General features: G+C 37.3%; 1 protein-coding gene across 11 annotated transcripts in view; it reads right to left on the bottom strand.

The window, feature by feature from the left end:
* The window catches only part of yipf6 (Yip1 domain family, member 6), a 798,052-nt gene extending 781,812 nt beyond the window's left edge, over positions 1–16,240 (bottom strand). For all 11 annotated transcript variants that reach the window (XR_007936388.1, XR_007936389.1, XR_007936387.1 and 8 more), the window contains exons 1-6: positions 16,132–16,240; positions 5,570–5,698; positions 2,770–2,848; positions 2,194–2,236; positions 508–633; positions 99–256 (exon numbers count right to left, since the gene is read on the bottom strand). Coding sequence is in view for 1 of the 11 variants with exons in the window: in XM_028815499.2 (XP_028671332.1) it covers positions 99–256; positions 508–633; positions 2,194–2,236; positions 2,770–2,848; positions 5,570–5,698; positions 16,132–16,164 (568 nt within the window). In the remaining 10 variants the exon portion in view is untranslated. The remainder of the gene's footprint in view (positions 1–98; positions 257–507; positions 634–2,193; positions 2,237–2,769; positions 2,849–5,569; positions 5,699–16,131) is intronic.
* Positions 16,241–22,991: the final 6,751 nt, after the last annotated feature.

Here is a 22,991-nt window from a genome sequence, read left to right as displayed (position 1 = left end):
AACTTCAGAGCCACCATGGTAAAATTTTTAAATTATTAAACAAACTACCTATGTACCTATATAACCATTTGTCAGAGTAAGCACAAAAAGTTCCTTACCAAATGTAGACCAGCCAAAGGAAACAATAACCACTATGAATCGAATTATAAAACTAACGATTCCCTCGCTGCCGAGCAGGACCAGTCTGCAGATGATCATTGCAACAGTTAAAGGAAGAATGCAGTATCCTAGAACACACAGGCTCTGGAAAAATGATCTGGGGAAAGCAAAAGAAAAAATGTTAATGGGAGTATAGAAACAGTCTTAATTTTCCATCACTTACTGAAAACTTAAACTAGAATGGTGTTTAACAGGAAAACTTAGGAAATCAAATCATTTATGAATATTCTCCTGATACAGAACAGAATTTATTTCTCTAATATAATCTTAATCTACTCAATAAACTCTTCTAGGACATATATGCCTGCAAAACATAGCATAACATACTCATGTATTCCAAATACTTACATTGTGCCTCCAAGCAACTTGGAGTTTAGTGTAATAACAACAGATCCAAACCAGATTAAGACAAACACTTCTGCAAACTGGGGACCACCATCCTCTTTGCTGTCTACAGAACTTCTCTGCAACATTCTGTTAAAACAGATTTAAAAGCACTGAAACCTCAGCAAGGTGAAGAAACAAGAGAAGACGACATTATTTCCTTTTTAGGGTGGACCATTTTGACAGGACTGTCAAATCTGTGACTTGAAAAGATTTGGCAACATTTGCAGTATAAAGGCATCAATGAACAAGCAGCAGTTGGAAGATGGAAGATCTATAGTACACAACTGGATATTGATTTACAAGCAACATTTACTAAAATTAATTTCTTCCTTACTAAGCTAAAAAAAAAAAGCAATGGATAGACGGTAAATGTGAGTGTTTTAAACTAAACGTAACACTAGTAATCTTCTAGTTTTAGTACAGTAATCCCTCCTCCATCGCGGGGGTTGCGTTCCAGAGCCACCCGCGAAATAAGAAAATCCGCGAAGTAGAAACCATATGTTTATATGGTTATTTTTATATTGTCATGCTTGGGTCACAGATTTGCGCAGAAACACAGGAGGTTGTAGAGAGACAGGGACATTATTCAAACACTGCAAACAAACATTTGTCTCTTTTTCAAAAGTTTAAACTGTGCTCCATGACAAGACAGAGATGACAGTTCAGTCTCACAATTAAAAGAATGCAAACATATCTTCCTCTTCAAAGGAGCAAACAAAGCAATAGGGCTGTTTGCTTTTAAGTATGCGAAGCACCGCGGCACAAAGCTGTTGAAGGCGGCAGCTCACACCCCCTCCATCAGGAGCAGAGAGAGAGAGAGAGAGAGATAAAAAAATCAATACGTGCCCTTCGTGCTTTTAAGTATGTGAAGCACTGTGCAGCATGTCGCTTCACGAAGCAGCTGCACAGAAGGTAGCCAACGTGAAGATAATCTTTCAGCATTTTTAGACGAGCGTCCATATCGTCTAGGTGTGTGAACAGCCCTCCTGCTCAATCCCCCTACGTCAGGATCAGAAAAAGTCAGCGCAAGAGAGAGAGAGACAGAAAAGTACGTTGGGTAGCTTCTCAGCCATCTGCCAATAGCGTCCCTTGTATGAAATCAACTAGGCAAACCAACTGAGGAAGCATGTACCAGAAATTAAAAGACCCATTGTCCACAGAAATCCGCGAACCAGCAAAAAATCTGCGATATATATTTAAATATGCTTACATATAAAATCCGCGATAGAGTGAAGCCGCGAAAGGGGAAGCGCGATATAGCGAGGGATCACTGTAAAGCCTAAAAGGTTAAAAAAAAAAAAAAAAAAGTTTGCCTAAAAACACAGTTTTCAGTATTTTTCTATGGCCTATCAGAACCATATTTTTAATGAAATGTCTTAAAATCACAATGAAAGGACACAGATTTTTTTGGGGCAATATGGGTGTGTTTGCTCTTGCTGCAAAGAGTAAGTATGGTTTATACAATTAAAATCATTAAAGCATTTATAAACAAGAAGGATGACAACACTGCTAACTGCTGATTTTATAATTACAGAGGCTTATACATGAATGCAATATTTACTTTCTTATAGCAAGATGAATGAGTATTTAAATTCAAAATATTATCCTATAAACGTTAATGTCAAACAAATATCATTTTGAACTTACAGAGCCAACGTTACACACAGCAACAAAGGACCCCATAAATCCCCTGAAAATTAAAGACAAAACAAAAATAAACAATTTTAAACTGGGTATTAAACTGATAAAAAAATAATTCATAAAACTATAAAAATTAAAATGATAAAAACTATAATGATAAAAATAGCTAGGTGCCAACGATACTAGGAATTAATTCTAGCATTTTTGATTTTTAAAATATCTCTCTATTCACACTGTTGAACACTGTGATCAACAGCTCTAGTAACAACCAAAAGCTGTTCCATTAGCTAGACATAGAACCTATTCAAGCTATTCCAACAAAGTCTAACTGACTTGCCAGTTAGCCTTACACCTTACAAGTAAACATTCTGAGAATGTGTAAAAGTAATTTAAACTTAACATAAAATTCCATAAATTTCTTACACAAGATCTTCTACCTAATTTTCAACCTCACTTATTAAGGATAGTATGCAATTATACCACTGGGTAAATGAACACAAACAAATTATTACTAGTGTTCATTCATTCAATTTATAGATGTCAATCAATTTAACATGCACATCTCAGACAACTTGTACTTACAATCTCTCAGCAGTGCAGTGCTTTTCTTAGGGTATAAAACATGGACAAACTTTTTCCCCACTGCCTTTAAATCTCTGAGCTGCACATAGAAAATATAAAAGCTGGATTAACATAAATCAGTGCTGGAGGAGAAGCAAAATACAGATACATCATGAATATACAGATAAAATAGAAAGGCTTAATAAGAGGGATGGGGCAGTAAGGCACAAAAAATAGAAAAAGAGTACAATTTCTTTAAAACAAATACAGATACAAATTCCTCTGGTCTTTTCTCAATACGTTCAGCTGTATCATTCATGATTTAACAGAATGTGACATACATGTTACTGTTGGCACTTCAGCTGACCACAGATATCATGGTACTAGACAGTGCCAAACTAATGAGTAGCAAAAGAAAAGAGCAAACAAAAGTTACCACAGATATGATAAGCAAATACAAAAGAACCATAACAATGGAACTACCCATCTATTTTTAAAGCAAAACAGGAGAATGCTGAATGCAAGCTTCCACAAAAACATTTGGCACTAATAAACAGATGCCATTCCCTAAAAAACAACAAAATTCACATTACTGTACAGCAAGCATATACAATGAGAACAACAAATCAATCTCCAATAAAAGAAATTAACACTAGAATTACCAAAGCCTACGAAAAAACTCGTACATCCGTTCCACCTTAAATCCCTTCGCACCTCTCAGTCAGCGTCTTTTGTCTTTTAAATGTGTCAATAAGCAGTCTACTATCACATCCCCCTACCGTTGCAAGTTTTCTCAGCTCAAGTCTGTTTACTTGCGTGTCAGTTGCTTAGAGTTGTATAGAGTGAGAGGTCAAGCAAATTGACATATCTATATCGTTATTTGGAACACATGCATTTCATGTGTGTCTACAACAATCTATGTAAACACATTGTTAAAAAAAAAGAACCGTTTATCATGTTTTAGTAATAATTGACAAAATGTAGACATGAAGCATATAATGTGTGAAGCCTGAAGTCCAAATATCAAATAAACACTTTTACAAAAGGTACAAGTATAACAAAACAAGTGGGCTTTTATTCAAGAATATAACTGCAGAAAAAGAACCCACGTTAGGGTGCAACATTGACACGTCTTTAAAACGACTGTTTTGGTGGCGTAACGATAAGAACTGCTAACTGGTAATCAAAAGGTCACAAGTTTGATCTCACACATCTCCGTTTTGAGAAGTGAACTGCTCTTATTCTTACTATTTTAGAATAAAAACATACACTTGATTTGAGTCTGTAACAGCGGGTGTAAATGTATGGTACTTGTAAAGGTTAGCATTGGTTTTTTTTTTATTCAGTTTTATTCTGGGCGGCACGGTGGCGCAGTGGGTAGCGCTGCTGCCTCGCAGTTAGGAGACCCGGGTTCGTTTCCTGGGTCCTCCCTGTGCGGAGTTTGCATGTTCTCCCGGTGTTTGCGTATGTTTCCTCTGGGTACTCAGGTTTCCTCCCACAGTCCAAAGACATACAGGTTAGGTAGATTGGCGATTCTAAATTGTCCTTGGTGTGTGTGCGTGTGTGAGTGCACGCCCTGCGGTGGGCTGGCGCCCTGCCCAGGGTTTGTTTCCTGCCTTGAGCCCTGTGTTGGCTGGGATCGGGCGTCTTTATGTGAAAACAGCAGTGTCAGATCGGTCGGGGGGTGTGTGAACGTAACTGGGAGAATAAAACTAAATAAAAAAAAACCAACGCTAATCTTTACAAGTACCATACATTTACACCGGCTGTTACAGACTCAAATCAAATGTATATTTTTATTCTAATAGTAAGAATAAAAGCAGTTTACTTCTCAAAACAGAGTCGTGCGGGATCAAAATTAAATTATTGGCTTTATGATAAGGATAGACTTACGGATTGACAAAACTGTGGACATACAAGTGACTGAAAGAAAATGTCCTTTACTATCTATAATGTAGCCAACAGAGGTTTTATCTTTTTCAGATAGCATCTGGTACCTGACATCTAAAACTGCTTAAAGCAGTTGGAAGCGGTGCATTAAATCTGCGCCATGATAAAATATGGTGAGCTATGTCTGTCTTTTATACAGCAAACTTACCACAGACAGCCCTAAATAAGTGCAAACCAATGTAAAGCATCGCTTCCCTTTAAAGTCAGAAAAGAGTAGTGTAACACGGCAGAACAGAAATTTTTAGGTAAAACAATTAAAGTTGACAATCCAGAGTACTGAATAGACAAAAAAAAAAAAAAAAACAGACTGAAATACGTATAGCAGATATAAAATGCAGAAGGTGCGGACAGCCACTGGAAAGTGATGCATTTATGCACTGTTACTGTTGGCTATGTTTAGTTAGATTAAAATTTTTTCAAATGCATACCAAATTCCTTCTAAAATCTGTCAATACTTTGTCTATATTTTCTGTTATTGTTTTTACCATACTGGTAAATTTTACTTTTTGACAGTGTACAGTAATCTTGTTCATGCCTTAAAATGCTTTATGACAATGCATTTTGTTAAATAATGCAATACAAAGAGTCTGACTGAAATCAATCTTCATTGATTCAATACATTACAAACAGAATAACAGACTTTTAATTATTTTCCATGTTTCAAGGGGGAGTATTCACTGTTAAAGATAATGTTTTTAAGAAGGGTGAAACACATGAATAATAAAAAAAATATTAGAATTATAATAGTTAAATGACACTAACAGAAAAATAGGGTCATTTTAAAAAAAAGAAAACAGTACACTTAAATGTCAGTGTGATATCCCTAGTACCCCCACTACACCCACCTATCATTCATTTATTTAAAACTCACAATGGTTTCTTTGACTGGCTCATCAAGTGTTGAGTATTCATCATCTTGAGTTGGAGAATCCACTGGAACAGAAATCTCACCCTCAACAGGAATGTCCTCAGAGATGGAAACATCAGATAGACCAGCAAACTGTAAAGGTGAAGTACGCACATGATCAATCAAGCTACTCAATACAACCAAAAAAAATGTTAGTAATGTACTTTTAACAACTTGTGTCAAAACAATAATCAAATACTAGGGTGAAAAAATATATTAGATCTTATTTCAAAACCAGCTCTTTAAAATGTAAACTTTACAACACTCCTAAACTTCCACACAGAATTTGACAATGACTGTCTAACTTTTTAACATATACAGTACTGTGAAAAAGTTTTAGGCAGATGTGAAAAAATGCTGTAAACAAAGAATGCTTTCAGAAATATAAATAATGATTGTTTCTTGTTATCAATTTACAAAATGCAAAGTGAGCAAACAAATGAAAAATCTAAATCAAATCAATATTTGGTGTTACTACCTTTTGCCTTTAAACCAGCATCAATTCTTATAGGTACACTTGCACAAAGTCAGGGATTTTGTAGGATTATAGTCAGGTGTATGATCAACCAATTATACCAAACAGGTGCTAATGACCATCAATGTCACACGTAGGTTGAAACACAGTCATTAACTGAAACAGAAACAGCTGTGTAGGAGGCTTAAAACTGGGTGAGGAACAGCCAAACTCTGATACCAAGATGAGGATGTGGAAGACAGTTTCATGTCATGGCAAGATTGGGCACAGCAACAAGACACAAAGTAGTTATACTGCATCAGCAAGGTCTCTCCCAGACAAAGATTTCAAAGCAGACTGAGGTTTCAAGATGTGCTGTTCAAGCTCTTTTGAAGAAGCACAAAGAAACGGGCAAAGTTGAGGATCGTAAACGCAGTGGTCGGCCAAGGAAACTTAGTGCAGCAGATGAAAGACACATCAAGCTTATTACCCTTCGAAATTGAAAGATGTCCAGCAGTGCCATCAGCTCAGAACTGGAAGAAACCAGTGGGACCCAGGTACACCCATCTACTGTCCGGAGAAGTCTGGCCAGAAGTGGTCTTCATGGAACAGTTGCAGCCAAAAAGCCATACCTCCGATGTGGAAACAAGGCCAAGCGACTCAAGTATGCACGAAAACATAGGAACTGGGGTGCAGAAAAATGGCAGCAGGTGCTCTGGACTGATGAGTCAAAATTTGAAATATTTGGCTGTAGCAGAAGGCAGTTTGTTCATCGAAGGGCTGGACAGCGGTACAATAATGAGTGTCTGCAGGCAACAGTGAAGCATGGTGGAAGTTCCTTGAACGTTTGGGGCTGCATTTCTGCGAATGGAGTTGGAGATTTGGTCAGGATTAATGGTGCTCTCAATGCTGAGAAATGCAGGCAGATACTTATCTATCGTGCAATACCATCAGGGAGGTGTATGATTGGCCCCAAATTTATTCTGCAGCAGGACAACGACCCCAAACATACAGCCAAAAATCATTAAGAACTATCTTCAGCGTAAAGAAGAACAAGAAGTCCTGGAAGTGATGGTATGGCCCCCACAGAGCCCTGATCTCAACATCATCGAGTGTGTCTGGAATTACATGAAGAGATAGAAGGATGTGAGGAAGCCTACATCCACAGAAGATCTGTGGTTAGTTCTCCAAGATGTTTGGAACAACCTACCAGCCGAGTTCCTTCAAAAACTGTGTGCAAGTGTACTTAGAAGAATTGATGCTGTTTTGAAGGCAAAGGGTGGTCACACCAAATATTGATTTGATTTAGATTTCTCTTTTGTTCATTCACTGCATTTTGTTGATTGATGAAACTAAATGATTAACACTTCCATTTTTGAAAGCATTCTTTGTTTACAGCATTTTTTCACACCTGCCTAAAACTTTTGCACAGTACTGTACATAAAAAGAAAACTAAATTGGGTAAGAAAGCTGAATCAGTTCACTTGTCTACATTAAATTGGGAATATCTTGCACTGTTTTACTGTGTATTAAATTAGAAATTAGAGCAAAAGTATTTTCAAATTATGGTGGGTATTCTACTATTGAATTTCAATTATGTATGTTTTTCTGGGCCAGGCCTTGGACACCAGCAACAAGCATTACTTACACAGAAAATAGCATTCTAAAACGTTCATATTGTGAAACCATGGGAGAGTCGATGAAAGAATTTTGAACTAATGTTTTCTTTGAATTTGCTTTCCCTCATGGTTTCATTTCCATCCTTTATAATACGTAAGCAATGAACAATCTGTCAGGGTTACCAAATTTCAAAGGTATTAAACTGCAAACCACAGTCCAGTGACTGTCACTAAGGGACCTTGAACATGTATGGCCTTTTCTGCACAGCTTGTTTAGCTGTGACAAGTGCTTGCCAAGGTTAAAGATTACGCACTTCTCTGATAGGTTAGAAAGGTTTACTTTTATAAGCATAACACATTTAACACAATCCATATTTTTAAAACTCACATGACTCTGATGACACTAGCCCAGGAAAACGGTTTCATTTAATGGGCCAGATTCTTTAAAAAGGAAAAAAAATGTAGAAATTAAATGAAGGTAGAAGATGGAAATCAGGTTCTACGATGAACTACAGTGATACCTTGAGATACGAGTGCCCCAATGTACGAGTTTTTTGAGATACGAGCCGTCACTAGGTCGATTTTTTGTCTTGTGTTACGAGCCAAAATTCGAAATACGAGCCATCAAAGAGCTTGTCCCCGCACATTCCGAGGAACTGACAGAGGAGTTGACGGAACTACATGCGCAGCAACATACGGAGGTTCTGCGGGAGACCGGTATCGCGGAGGAGGTTATCTCTTAAAGTGAGATAAAGGAAGTGTTTGCAATGTGGGAAAAAGTTTCGAACTTTAAAGAAACACCCTGAAAAAATTACAACTGATCATACAGTGGCGCTATTTAATGACACCTGCCTAACGCCTGACTTTAATGAAAAGAAAGTGAACGTGCAGCCGCGCTATTTAATGACACTTGCCTAACTCATTTCAGAAACTTTCTAAAGGGGAGGACTAAACAAAGCTCCTTGGACAGGTTTCTATTGAAACGCCCTGCGAATGAACGTGATGAAAGCGTGGCAAAAAAGAAAAAAACTAGTGAAGAAGAAAATTAAGTTAAGCAAAAGTGAAGTGAAAGAAAAAAACATTACAATACGCTAATCGGCTTTGCCAACGTCTGTTTATTTCTTTAGACTCTCTTTTATGCATTAGGTTTTATTTTGTTTGTATACAATATTTGTTCATTATATACATTTTTCTTATGTTGAAAACATTTAATAAAAAATTGGGGTGGTTTTTTGGGGGCTGGCACGAATTAATCTCATTTCAATTAATTTCAATGGGGAAAATTAATTTGAGATACAAGCATTTTGACTTACGAGCTCGGTCATGGAACAAATTAAACTCATATCTCAAGGTATCACTGTACTTAATTCTGTATGTATTTTAAGTAGAAAACCCGGCTGTAAACAAGTTATAACGATGGCTTAGCAATGAAAATACTCTAATTATGTGTAAAGTTTCTTAAGCTCAATTGCACATATTTGCTTAATGAAAAGGGGTCAGGAAAGGTCAGCCCTAAACAAAACATGACTGCTAGGCTGCTACCCCTGCACACAAACTGTATCTCACACATTTGTGAATAATGTTCTTATACATGGGGCCTTCCATTAGAATGACTCAGGGCCATGTATACTCTTAGAAACACAGTTTTTAAAAATGCATTTTTAAACTTTAACACTAGAATTTCCAGAGCCTATGAGAAAACCCATAAATCCGGCCCACCTTAAATCCATTCGTTCCTTTCCGCCAGCGTCTTTTGTCATGTAAATGTGTCGATAACAGCAAGCAGCCTGCTATCCCATCCCCCCGCCCACCGCCGCAGTTCAATTCGCAAATAAGTTTGTCACTGCTCAGTGTTTATCCTTGAGTGAAGTGCTGGAGCTTTATACGGTAAAAAAGTATATCGTCATTTGGAATACATCCATTTCATGTGTGTTCAGTGTCATCAACAATCTCTGTAAAAACATTGTTAACACAGAAACGTTTTTCATGTTTTAGTAATAATTGACAAAATGTAGACATGAAATGTATAATGTGTGAAGCCTGAAATACAAATATGAAATAAACACTTTCATAAAAGGTACAAGTATAACAAAACAAGTGCACTTTTATTCAAGAATTTAACCGAAGAAGAAAGAAAGCAGGTTACGGTAGGCGGTTGATACGATAGCTTGTGTGGTGCAATGCTAAGAACTGGTGCCTTCCAATTAAGAGGTCGCGGTTCCGATATCAGCTGCCTTCCAAATTTACCGCTTTGAGTAGTGAGCTGCTCTTATTGTTACTATCATACAATAAAAACATACATTTGATTTGCATCTGTAAATTTATAGTTAAAGTTAGCAGGGTTTTTTTTCTCTTACGTTCAAGTTCCCACAACCCCCCGGATCTGACGCCATTTTCATATAAAGACGTGGTCCAGTGTCCACATGTTGCTGCATGTTGGTATTTCTTTTGAACTCCAGGAGATGCAAATAGTACAGAGAGGTCAGTTCTGCGCTATATACAATCATCAGATTCAAATGTTAACAATTCCCACACACACCCAAGGACTGTCTTTACGACATGTGTATAAGGTGTGAAGCCTGAAGTCCAAATATCAAATAAACACTTTCACAAAAGGTACAAGTATAACAAAACAAGTGCGCTTTTATTCAAGAATATAACCAAAGAAAAAAGAAAACAGGTTACGGTAGGCAGTTGATACAACAGCTTGTGTGGTGCAATGCTAAGAACTGCTGACTCCCACGCGGGGGCCAGTCGCTGTTAGTTGACACAGACTGCTCAGCCAATCAGAATGCAGCAGGTCTGCCGTACCTCAGAGAACCAAGTTCGATTCCCCACTGGGAATAAAGTGTTATTTTTTTTTTCTTTTTAACCTCAAACGGACATAAAATGTATAAATTGGTATGCACTGTCAGTTAATGAGATCGTTATATTTTCATGTGGGATGCTCCATTTAAAATATTTTTTAACAATTGAGACTGCAATTAACATGAACAAGTGTCTTTATAACTGTTATTTTTAAGATCCATAAGACATGCATTATTTTTAAGATCCATAACACATTGACAGACAAGAGCACTGTGTAATAGAGAGACATAATAAGCATTTATATTTTACTTATATAAAAGCCAGATCGAATGTGAGTGGACGTTTCTTGTGGGGACGGCTTCTGTTCTCTTTCTCCGATTTGAGTTCACCTCTGTTACAGCGCGACTTTATTTGAAAACAGCAGTGTCAGATCGGCTGTTACAGACTCAAATCAAATGTATACTTTTATTGTACAATAGTAACAATAAGAACAGCTCACTACTCAAAACGTTTATTTTGGGAGACGTTAAGATTCGAACCCAGGATATTCTGAATAGGAGTCAGCGGCTCTAACCGCTATACTACCAAAGAAGTCAAAATGATGAGCAACACTAACCTGATTTCTTTTTCTTCAGTTATAGTCTTAGGGGAAAAAAAGTGCATTTGTTCTGTTATATTTGTATCTTTTGTGAAAGTGCTTATTTGATATTTGGACTTCAGTCTTCACACATTATACACTTCATGTATACATTTTATTGTTAGTACTAAAACATGGAAAACGTTTGTCTTTTAGGTATGTGTTCAACATTTCCTGTCATCCTACACTTACACAGATCTTTGTTGACACGGAACACACATGAAATGTGTGTTACAATATATTTTTTTAGCCTAGGTACCTGACTCACTGATAAACAGGGCTTCAGTTGGGAGATGTTTTTGCAGTTTCTCTGGTGGTGGCGGGGATGGTATAGCAGGCTGCTTGCAGCTTGGGATTATCAACACATTTACAAAACAAAAGAGCTGAATGGAGACGTGCGAGTGGATTTAAGGTGGGCCGGATTTACGAGTTTTCTCGTAAGCTTTGTAGCACTAGGGTGTTGTACCGTGTTAGCCATTATGAATGTTGAGAAAACCCAAGCAAAATGACACCTTTTATTGGCTAACTAAAAAGATTACAATATGCAAGCTTTCGAGGCAACTCAGGCCCCTGCCTGAAGAAGGGGCCTGAGTTGCCTCGAAAGCTTGCATATTGTAATCTTTTTAGTTAGCCAATAAAAGGTGTCATTTTGCTTGGCTTTTCTCTACACTCGTAAGCTTTGGTAATTCTAGTGTTAATGTGTCTGCACAGTTCTTTAGCAATCTCCATGTGCTAATGAAGTGATCTGAAATAAGATTACATTTTAGCTTATTATTCTTTTTCTTAGGAGACTGCATTCATTTGATGTGGATAATTACATTCTTTACACATTCCTTAACTGTGTGATGATCAGTGTGATTTTCTATGCTATGGTGTACTAGGCTGGTAACATTACATCAGGTGAGGTCCAGTGAATCAGCAAACTGATGAAGAAGGAAAGCTTAGTTTTGGGATATACTCTTGACACACTGGAGGTAGTAGAAGAGGACAGAATGAAGACAAAACTGATGGCCTTTATGAACAATGCTGCACACCCTCTCTGTAACACACCAGCATAAAGAACTTTTAGGCAATTAATTATTCAGCTGAAGTATATCCAAAAACTCTACTGGAGCTCCTTAATACCTGCAGCAATATGCACGTATAATGGCTCACTGCTCTCTTAGTTCTATTTAAGTAACTCATGTCTGTGTTTGAGATGCAGTGGTTAATGTTAGATACAGACATTCAAGAAATAAGTGAAATTTAATAAATGCTAAATGTCCCCTTGAGTCAAGTAAAGTATCTGCATATTTATATTCACAGGCTCAAAGCAGAGACAGCGACTAAGCAGTAGGCACAGTTTGTAGTTGAAGCCTACGGACAAACAAATGGCAGCTGCAGGCACCTGAATGATGAATCTGAAGGTTAGGAAGTCGGGGATAAAAGTGTACTTTCATTAACTTGCACAAGATCATACCATATCATAACATTTTAAAACTTGGAATCAATAGCAAAATGCCCTATCCTTTTTCCAACTCAGTCCAGAGACACTACATAACAAATGTGTGCCCTGTGCCAGCCAACTAGCTACTACTTATCATTATCATAATCATCATCAGTTTAACCTCTGGGTTTAACCAGTTGCTGACAATTCTGTGTCCTCCATTTTTTACAGTCCAGGGAATCTTTTGTACAAAGACGCATACCTTTGATATCATTCAAAACAACCTCCAATCACATCTATGGCCTCATCAATTAGCCACTACCTATGACAGCCATCAATTCAAAGAACAGTAATAGCAGCCTTTTTAAAACTATATTGTATTTAGATGTATATACTGTTTAATTCCGACAGAGAGAGAGACAAGTTGGGAGCATGCGCTGATTACAGCTCGTTGCCGCATCTACCACACGACGAACCACCTGGATTGGGACCTGAGTGCAAATTCCTACTTTGTCAAAAATGATCATTCGATGTTTTACTATTTTTTCAAACACCTTGCACACATTGGGTGTGACAATGATAGACAGGATTAGAAATGAGTACATTAGAGGGTCTGCTCAAGTTGGACGGTTGGGAGACAAAGTCAGAGAGGTGAGATTGCGTTGGTTTGGACATGTGCAGAGGAGAGATGCTGAGTATATTGGGAGAAGGATGCTAAGGATAGAGCTGCCAGGCAAGAGAAAAAGAGGAAGGTCTAACAGAAGGTTTATGGATGTGGTGAGAGAGGACAGGCAGGTGATGGGTGTAACAGAACAAGATGTAGAGGACCGAAAGATATGGAACAAGATGATCTGCTGTGGCAACCCTGAATGGGAGCAGCCAAAAGAAGAAGAAGAAGATTGATTCCACATGAGTGAAAGTGCTGACCTGTTCAAGCAAGGCTGCTGATGCTGCTGCTGTTGCTACTGTCCCCGCTTCCAAAATACTCAAAAAACCTCTACAATGCCAGAATGGATACATTTGAACTCATCTCACATACTCGAGTAGAAACAGTAACACCTATCAACCCCTGCTGGACCTTCTCCCTGTGCTTGTTGGTTAAGAAAATGGACTGACTTTTACTGTAGCTGGCTCTGAGTAAGAATCACCAAAATAATGACTATGTCATACTTAAAAAATAACAACCAAATGATTGATTGCTTTTCACTACAACATGCAATTTTCGTAAAATACAATACAAAAGCATACTGCATTTAATCCATGTCCATACTTTGCCTGATGTAACTAAAAATATTTTTCTTCACGGCTGCTCCAAGTATATGGCATTTTCATTCAAGATCATGCATTATTCATGCCAAACCGACCGTAATAAAATTACCAATCAGCATCAAAAGATGGGGCATTGGGCATCAACACTTGACGTACAAGGCTTTCCAATCATGAGTGTGTTCACCCCCTTCTAAAATAGGTGAACGAGCGAGCATTGAAAAGGTAGAAGATGGCAATGTAAATGATGTGTTTTTTTTTCCTTTCCATGTTGACTGATTGCTGAAAAAGGGCCAGTGTAATAAAAATAGCATCACGAGAAGAATATCCAACTGCTACAGAAACATCCTTAGAACCCAATCAAGAGATAATGTCCCGAACAGCTACAGCACACAATTATGTAGATTATCATCCAGGGCGTCCATCCACTTTAATCAAAGAATAAGTGTCTGTCTGGTTGCTATGCCACTGTCATTCCAAAAATAGAGCATCACAAACATTTTAGTACTAAAATGCATTGCCTTTATTGTTCCAATAGATGGCACATCATAAACATTAACACTGCTTCTATGAATTGCATACCAAATAGCAAGAGACATATGCATTGTATGGTACACTACAAACATTAACGCAGTGGTCTACGCTGATTACTTAGATTTCAACCCATCTTGGGCAGGTAGCACAGCTAGTACACAGATATTTCCATAAATGTAGTTTGTAAATACTTACAGATGGGGAAGACAATATCAACTATTACTACACTTCTAATATATCAGTCAGGACTATCAGAAGGAGAATGGAACAATATGATATAAGAAGTGGAACACTTCATACCCCAGCTGTTAATACCCCTTGCCCCACTATTTAGACGCTGACCAGTCAGTTAATTTTAATCAATTTTGGCATGATCAACATGTGATGCTGAATCAAAATGCAATACACTTGGAACAACTGCTAAGCAAAATGCAATATATTTTTTTGCTTTTGAAATTATGACAGGTGATCTATGGACATAAAACAAAACACACTTTTGCATATTAAACTAACACAAAAATTGTGTGACACAGTGAAAAGCAATAAATCATTTGGTTTGGTATGTTTTTAATTATGACACAAGAAAACAATGCCAAAATTCAGTGCACCACAAGAAAATGCATTGCATGCAATGCAGTTAACATGTTGGATTGTATTTAATGTTGCCATGGAAAATCTTCCAATAGAACCACTGCTAACAAGTACATTATTAGATATAATCCATTCAACGAATTTTAGCACCCTAGTAACTGCAAACGTCTCTTTCACTTAATATAAAACAGACAGCAGAGATGGCAACAAAATAATCTCATCCTAAAGTACATGTGTCAAACTCAGGTACAGGAAGGCTACTGTGGGTACAGGTTTTCACTTCAAATACTTTCTTACTGCTAGCATAACCTACATATTTTTGGTAATTTTAAGTGACTAACCTTTTAATATTCCGAAACCTTAATTGTTTCCACCTGTGTGCCCACCACACAAAGTTTTATTAAATATCAGGGAAAAAAACAGAAACTCTGAGAAATATTAATTAGTTTTGGCCAAAGACATGTTAATGGAGCGATCATTTAAAAAAGACAGTTTTTGGAAATCTCTGGTGTGGAGAAATAAGGACACTAAAAAGAAACAGAATTATAGAATTAAATAGCTTATTTCATGAACGGCATGAAATGGCGTTGATTTTAAGATATCGGTTGTAGCAAAAAAGTGGACCCTCCAGGAACCAGTGTTAATAGTATTTATAGTGCACAGCTGGCTGGTCATCCGTTGCCTCGCTTTACAGATCACTGTTTCTGGATACTAGCGAAGGGAAAATAAAATAATTAAAACTATTAATTTTATGAAGCTCGCCAGGGAAAAGAAGGTTGTTCCATTATAAAGGAGTTATTGGTTACTCATTACCTAGATGGGGTGTTCATTGCCAAAGTTCCTTTCCACCCTCGTCTGCCTCATTTCTGCTGTCACCCTTTGAATGTGTACACTTTTGCTGTATTTGTTCACAGAATAAAACTGAAGGTACAAGGAGGAGCCGTAATTCAATTTACAAAACCCAACGTGACCACATAGCTCATAGCTCCGAAATAAGAGATCGGTGCAAGTTCCCAGTCCTAAGATCCAGTAAAACACACTGCGCTCCCAGGGCACCCATCTCCTATAACGTCTATAAACGCAACACTTCACTGACATTGTCATCGGTGTCCCTGCTTTCAGTTGTTAACAGCATGTCACGTTCGGCTTCCAAAGCGCAAGAAAAAAAACCTGAAACACCCTAATTCTTACCAGAGGTTTACTGCTTTCGTCCACTTCCGCCATCTTCACAGCGACGTGGAAATTCGTGCTACATCATCAAAAGGCGACAACGCCCACTCGTCGCAGGCGGTTTGACGTTAGGCGGGAGGGGGCGAGAGGGTACGATGTTGTTTTACGTCACGCCCTCAGTGTGGCGCTAGACACTACTGTAGACGTTTAGAAAAATGGGAAAGAAGACAAAGAACAAATGAATAAAGAATCAGCCGAGTGTGTGACCCAAAACAAACAATAGCACCTTTTATCGTTTAGAACCAACCAATCAAGGTCGGTATATGCAAAGTATTCTTATTAGTTTCTTAGTTATGTGAACATGGGCAGCAGGGTGACGCAGTGAGTAACGCAGCCACCTCACAAGTCAAATATCCTGGTTAAAACGCTGCACCCGAACGTTGCTCATGTTATATAATACCGGTCAAAAGTCTGAACACACCCAGAAATTGTCATATTTTTAAGTGACAAGTCAAGCAAAATGACACCTTTTATTTGCTAAGAAAACAGATTGCAATATGCAAGCTTTCGAGGCAACTGAGGCACCTTCTTCAAGCAGGTTATGCAAGCTTTCACCTGCTTGAAGAAGGTGCCTCAGTTGCCTCGAAAGCTTGCATATTGCAATCTGTTTTCTTAGCAAATAAAAGGTGTCATTTTGCTTGACTTGTCACTTAAAAATATGACAATTTCTGGATGTGTTCAGACTTTTGACCTCAGTTACTGTGAAAGCTTGCATAATATATATTCATTTAGCCAACATACTGTGTTATTTGTTTGGCTTCTCATTGCATCCATCATGGCTAAGATGGTACAACACCCTACTACTACAGTTATATTTTTAATAAAAACTGATACCTTTTCTTATCAATGTTAACATTAAATTCATTTAAGATATGGCCAAGACATAGTGTTTTGAATGGCCATTACTGCTTGAAATGATTAATTTTTAATTTATTATTCACATATGACTGCAAAGCCACATTTTCAGCAGCCATTCCTTCAGTGTCCTAATGGCCAACGTCCTTAGCATATTGTTAATTAGTCATGAATAAATCCTAATTATTTATTAGAGAACCCTTGTTCATTTCATTAGCACTGAAGAAACCTGTTATTCTGTTCACTTGTGTTGTAAAGTACTGGCATGCCTAAAGTTCAGTCCTGGGGTCAGAAATGGCCAAGGTGAAACAGCTTTCTCAAGAAACATGTCTAATTATTATTTTTATTATTATTATCAATTTAATTATTTATTTATTTTATGCAGAACAAAGGTTACACCATGTGACAGATTGCCAAGAAACTGAAGATATTATAAAACGGTGTCTATTACTGTCCTGATTGAAGAGGTCAAACTACATACTCTGATGTACTTCTTCTCTTATGCATTTGCTCATCTGGGCCTTCACTTTCTTTTTCTGTCTTGGTTACATCCAGTTTGCCTTTTTCTCTTAAGACATTAACAAAAACACTTGTATGAAATCTTCAGTTTCTTCAACAACATGTCACATGGAATAACCTTCATTCTACATTTTGGCCAGTTTGAACCCAGAACTGAACTTAAGTATGTTAGCACCTTGCAAATCAAGAACAAAATAACAGATTTCTTTAGTGCTAACAACAACAACATTTATTTATATAGCAACTTTTCATACAAATGGTGTAGCTCAATGTGCTTTACAAGGTGAAGAAGGAAAGGTTTATACGAAATAAAAATAAGAATAGGCAATACTAAGTAACAAAGAATGAAGTAAGGTCAAATGGCCAGGAGGACAGAAAAAAAAAAAAACTCCAGATAGGATGGAGAAAAAAAAAGCAAAATCTGCACGGGTTCCAAGGCCAAGAGACCACCCAGCCCCCACTGGGCATTCTACCTAACATAAATGATCTAAGTCAGTCCTCATGGTTTTCAGGCTTCACATCAAAGAATTTAATGATGATGGTTATGTGGACATCTGGGGTACTGCCTTCAATCCATCAATGTAGGGACTGCATGGTGCCTTGAACAGATGGTGGTGGCACAGATCACAACCACATAAAAACTGGAAAAAGAACAGCAGAGAATAGTAGGGATTAGTACGGATTGTAGAGCCTTGATGAAAATGATAATTCAATGCACATATAGTTTCACAGGGATGCACTAAAATGTAGCTATGTGAAAGCCATCATAAAATATTGTGTTTTTAGCAGTTTGTTAAAATGCTCCTCTGTATTGGCCTGGTGAAATTCTATCTGTAAACTATTCCAGATTTTAGGTGCATAACAGCAGAAGAATGCATAACCACTTCTTTTAAGTTTTGCTCTTAGAATTATAAGCAGATACTCATTCGAAGATCTAAGGTTACAACTTAGAGTGTAAGGTGACAGGCATTCCAAAATATAGGATGGAGCGAAATTATTTAAGGCTTTGTAAACCATTAGCAGTATTTTAAAGTCAATTCTGCATGGCATGAGTAACCAATGTAATGTCATCAAAACTGGAGAGATATGCTCAGATTTTCTTTTCCCAGTTAAGATTCTGGCAGCTGCATTCTGTAATTATACAGGTTTTTCTATAATGAAGTAGAATTTATAAATGACTATTTAAAAGCTAAGTGAGTTTACAATTAGGATACTGAAGGAATGGCTGCCAAAAATGGTGCTTTGGAGACATATGTGGATATAAATTAAAAATCAGTCATTTCAAGCAGTAATATCCATTAGAAACACTAGTAATGTGCTGGCTTTATTTTAAAATCAATGTAATTATATCTTGATAAAAAAGGTATCAATTTCTATTAAAAACATGAAAATATCTGGGTGTATAAAGTCTTTTGACTGGTATTTTATACATTACAGGTTAGGCTTGAGCGATTCTACATTCGTCATGTAAATATGCGTCCTAGGATGAACATTGCTGTTTCCAACTTGAAGCTGTCAGGACAGACTTCCAGGATCTTGAACTGGATCTGCCAGGTTAGAGAGTGTTATATTATGTAGAGCATTCTATACAGTTGAGCAGGTCAGGGTTTCTATTTGCTATCTCATAAATGTAAAAAGGTAATTTACATAAATTGTGAACAATCTGCTAAAAAGTAGAATTACATAAAAATAAAACTTAACATAGTTGTTACTGCTTTTGACTCTCTCTTCAGGAAAGGAATGTTTAAAAATACAGCTCAGGCTTACCCAACAATGCCAGTTTCTAGACGCACATGGCATTTTCTCTCTATGCATGTGTGGATTTTCATTGGCTGCTTTTCAGTTTATTTTTACTCGCTACCTCTACTAACAAATTTAAATTCCCCTTGTGTGTGCTGTTTGCTGTAATCAATTTTACATCTACTGATTCTTTTAGTGCTCCATCACCCTGAAATGAAATATACAGCATCAGAAAATGGACGGATGGCTCAATAATGAATTGAAGATTAGAAAGCGAAATTTTAAATTTTAAGTATGCAGTAAGTATGGAGATGTGGGTGTGAACATGATTGAGCCAGGCAATGAATCAGTGTCATATGTATGGTTGGTTCCTGCCTTAATGTTTTAGTGGTAGGTACTGCCTGTCTGTGACCCTGTGATGGACAATCTTGGCACAAAAAGGTGATGGATGGAACAAAGAACTGAAAAACAGTAAGAACCTAAAAGTGTCAAGAACTGATAATTAAGGAACAGTTAAAAGCAATTACATACACTCAAAAGGTTTCAGATAAAAATGGATTTTAAACTCTTGTGAAATTTTTGATTGATGCAGTGTAAGATTGTTTCCATAAATCAGGAGTAGATAAGTGGAGTGCAACCTCCCCACCTCTTTTTTTAGTTTATCCTGAGGAAGAAAAACAGCAGCAGTGGGTCAAAGGACATAACTGGAATGCTACTAAATAAGTGTTTTCGATAAGTATTCAAGCTCTTTCTTCACCATTGTAACAAAATATAACATTCGTAAACCTGCTTAATTCAATGCATGACTGCAGGGTGCTAGAGTCCATCCTTGGTAGATGGGGCACAAGATAGATCTCTGCTTAAATTTGATCCAAAATGTAACTACTAGCTAGCACAGGGACAGAAGTACAGCAAACTAAAGTACTTTTTGAAAAAGCTGTAAGCCATATGTTCCCTGCAAAGTACTGGTACCTAACCTAGGGTTGGTTCATTAATCTCCTTAACTGTGAGTGTGGCATAGCAGTTAGCTGTGTTGTCTCACAGCTCTAGGGACCAGGTTTAAATACTGGCTTGGGCATTGAAGTTTTCCCCCTTTGCCTACATTAATTTTTCTCTGGACATTCCAAAATATTTCCGTGTTAGGTTTCTATATTTGCCTATTATTAGTGGGCAGGACTGGCCCTTCTTTTAGATTTGGTTTCTGTTAAGTGACTAGGGCTGCCAGGATAAGCCTTTACTACTTGTGACCCTGAATCAGATTACCAGGCCAGACACCCACAATCATTAACATTGAACCAGTTTGGGGTTGTCGGTTAACCTAACAGGCATAGCTTAGGAAGGAAAACTGGAATCCCCAGAGGAAACCTCACACAGATACATGATGACACAGGGTGAATACTCAACCTCCAAAAACACACATACCAGGCCAGTATCTATACCAAATTTCCTGTAGCTGAGATACTTCACCAATAATGACTGTACCACCATTACACTCCATAATCATAATAATTTTCAAACTCACTTAGTCCAGTTGAGAGTTTTGCATGGCTAGTGCCAGTTCCAACTGGATTGCATGTAAGGCAGAAAATAGGGCAGTGATTCATCACAGAACCTTCTCATGCATACAACCAGATTCACACAGGGATAGTTTGGAATCACGTGTCAACACAACCAGAACATCTTTGGAAATATGGGAGAAAAACTGGAGTACCAGGAGGAAAATCCATGCAGACACAACAGGAGCATTCCAGCTCCACATAGACAACAACCATTCATAGGGTTTCAACCAAAGATGCTGGATCCAGGAGTTGGCAACACTACCGTCTATGCCATGATTCCAACCCATATGACTTTTTAATAACAATCATAACAACATAGTACAATGTATTCTGTAAACTTCTTAACTTATTTTTCCTGGCCACAAAGGACTAGAGATTATCTTGACAAGATCAAATTCAAGGTAGGTAGCAATCCAGGATGGGACACCAGCTCACTCATATACCCCCAATCAAAATCATAGGAGTTTAACTTTACTTAATCAACCTGACATGCACATCTTTGAGAATGTAGGAAGAAAGACACAATACCTGAAAGAAAACCTATGCAGTCAATGAACCAGAATGCTTGGTCTGTAAAGCAGCAGCACATAATAAGAATAATAATAGTATGGTATAGTATAGCATAGCATAACATAGCATAGCATAGTATAGTATAGTATAGTATAGTATAGTATAGTATAGTATAGTATAGTATAGTATAGTATAGTAGGAATTTTTTAGTACCTTACATATCTTTAAAATTATACTGTTGTGGAAAAAATTGAATGCATGTTAAACATGGTATGCAACATTTAGGAATATACCCTAAAATTAAGGAAATCTTTATATATAATACAGTACCATGGCTGTCCATTTGTCTGTCCAAGATTTTAAATCTACTGTAGCTCGCAAACCATTTGACCTATTGACCTGAAATTTGGTACATACCTGTATATACTATGTGACATCTACTATTCGCTTTCAGAGTGATGATTGACCTCCAAGGTAACTCCTTTTTTTATTTTTATTTTATTGCAGAATCAACTCTTGGCAGCGGCCAGCAGGGCAGCTGTGTGGCGCATGCATACGAGCGCCATTCTCATCCCTACCACCTTCGCCATCACTTCCCCTACCTCTTCATATCTTAAATCATTCTTGAGGCAGATTGAAGACTTAAGTGCCAACTTAAGTGAAAAATGAAAGTAAACATACTAAGTAATTGCAACACAAACACTGACTTAAACAGTTTTAACGCAAAACTATGCTGACGAAGGGAGAGAAAACTGAAACTATGCCGACGAAGGAAGAGAAGAAGTGGGCAGTTAGGGTGGAGAAATGAAGAACTGCTCAGGAAGCAGCAAGAACATCAGCCTCTCTGCAAATGAATGCTAAACGGAGAAAGAGTATGAAAACTATGAATGCTCAAGTGTATTCACTGCATGTTATCATGCAGTGTGCTGTTACTGGTATAGAATATAATGAATTACTTAATTTAATGCTGTTTTGCATTATCTATTTGGTTATATTAGTAGTAGTAGCAATGTTGGTAATCTCTATATTTTATATATTTACTAGTACTAATTAAGGTGTGAATTCTGCAGCTGCATCTTTATTCTTGTGGAATGGATAAGAACGTTATCATGATAGTATGTGGACATTAGGAACAGAGAAATGTACAGAATGCTAAACACATCTAAACTGAGGTGATAATTTTAAATTCCCAGCAAAATATTTGTGCAGGAAAAAGTCAGACATGTAAACAAATAAAGTACAATGCAGGAATAGAGACAGAAACATTTCCAATTTGTTAAGGGACATATAAACAATTTAAATTACAGAATACAGAAAAGAGCAATGCAAAATGGACACGCAATAAAACAATTTAAAAATTAACGGAATGAGATACAAAGATGACGGACAATATGCTTTCTATAAGAGATAGTGTTATAGTAATAAAAGTTGATCAATATTATATTTACTTATTTGGCTGATGCGTTTATCCAAGACAGCTTCTGAGATACAACTGGTTACATTTTTTTTTGTGTTTCTTTCTAAATGGGAGCACAGGCAAGTCAAGTGACTTGCTCATGGTTGGACAGTGTCAGGGGCAGGATTTGCACAACCTCAGGGTTTGAAGTCCAAGGTGATCCTTAACCTGACATCCTTAAG

This window comes from Erpetoichthys calabaricus, chromosome 12 (genome assembly GCF_900747795.2).
Source record: "Erpetoichthys calabaricus chromosome 12, fErpCal1.3, whole genome shotgun sequence".
In the NCBI taxonomy this organism is placed as follows: domain Eukaryota; kingdom Metazoa; phylum Chordata; class Cladistia; order Polypteriformes; family Polypteridae; genus Erpetoichthys; species Erpetoichthys calabaricus.
Note: the sequence above shows the minus strand (reverse complement) of the source record. Positions and strands in the feature narration are given on the sequence as shown.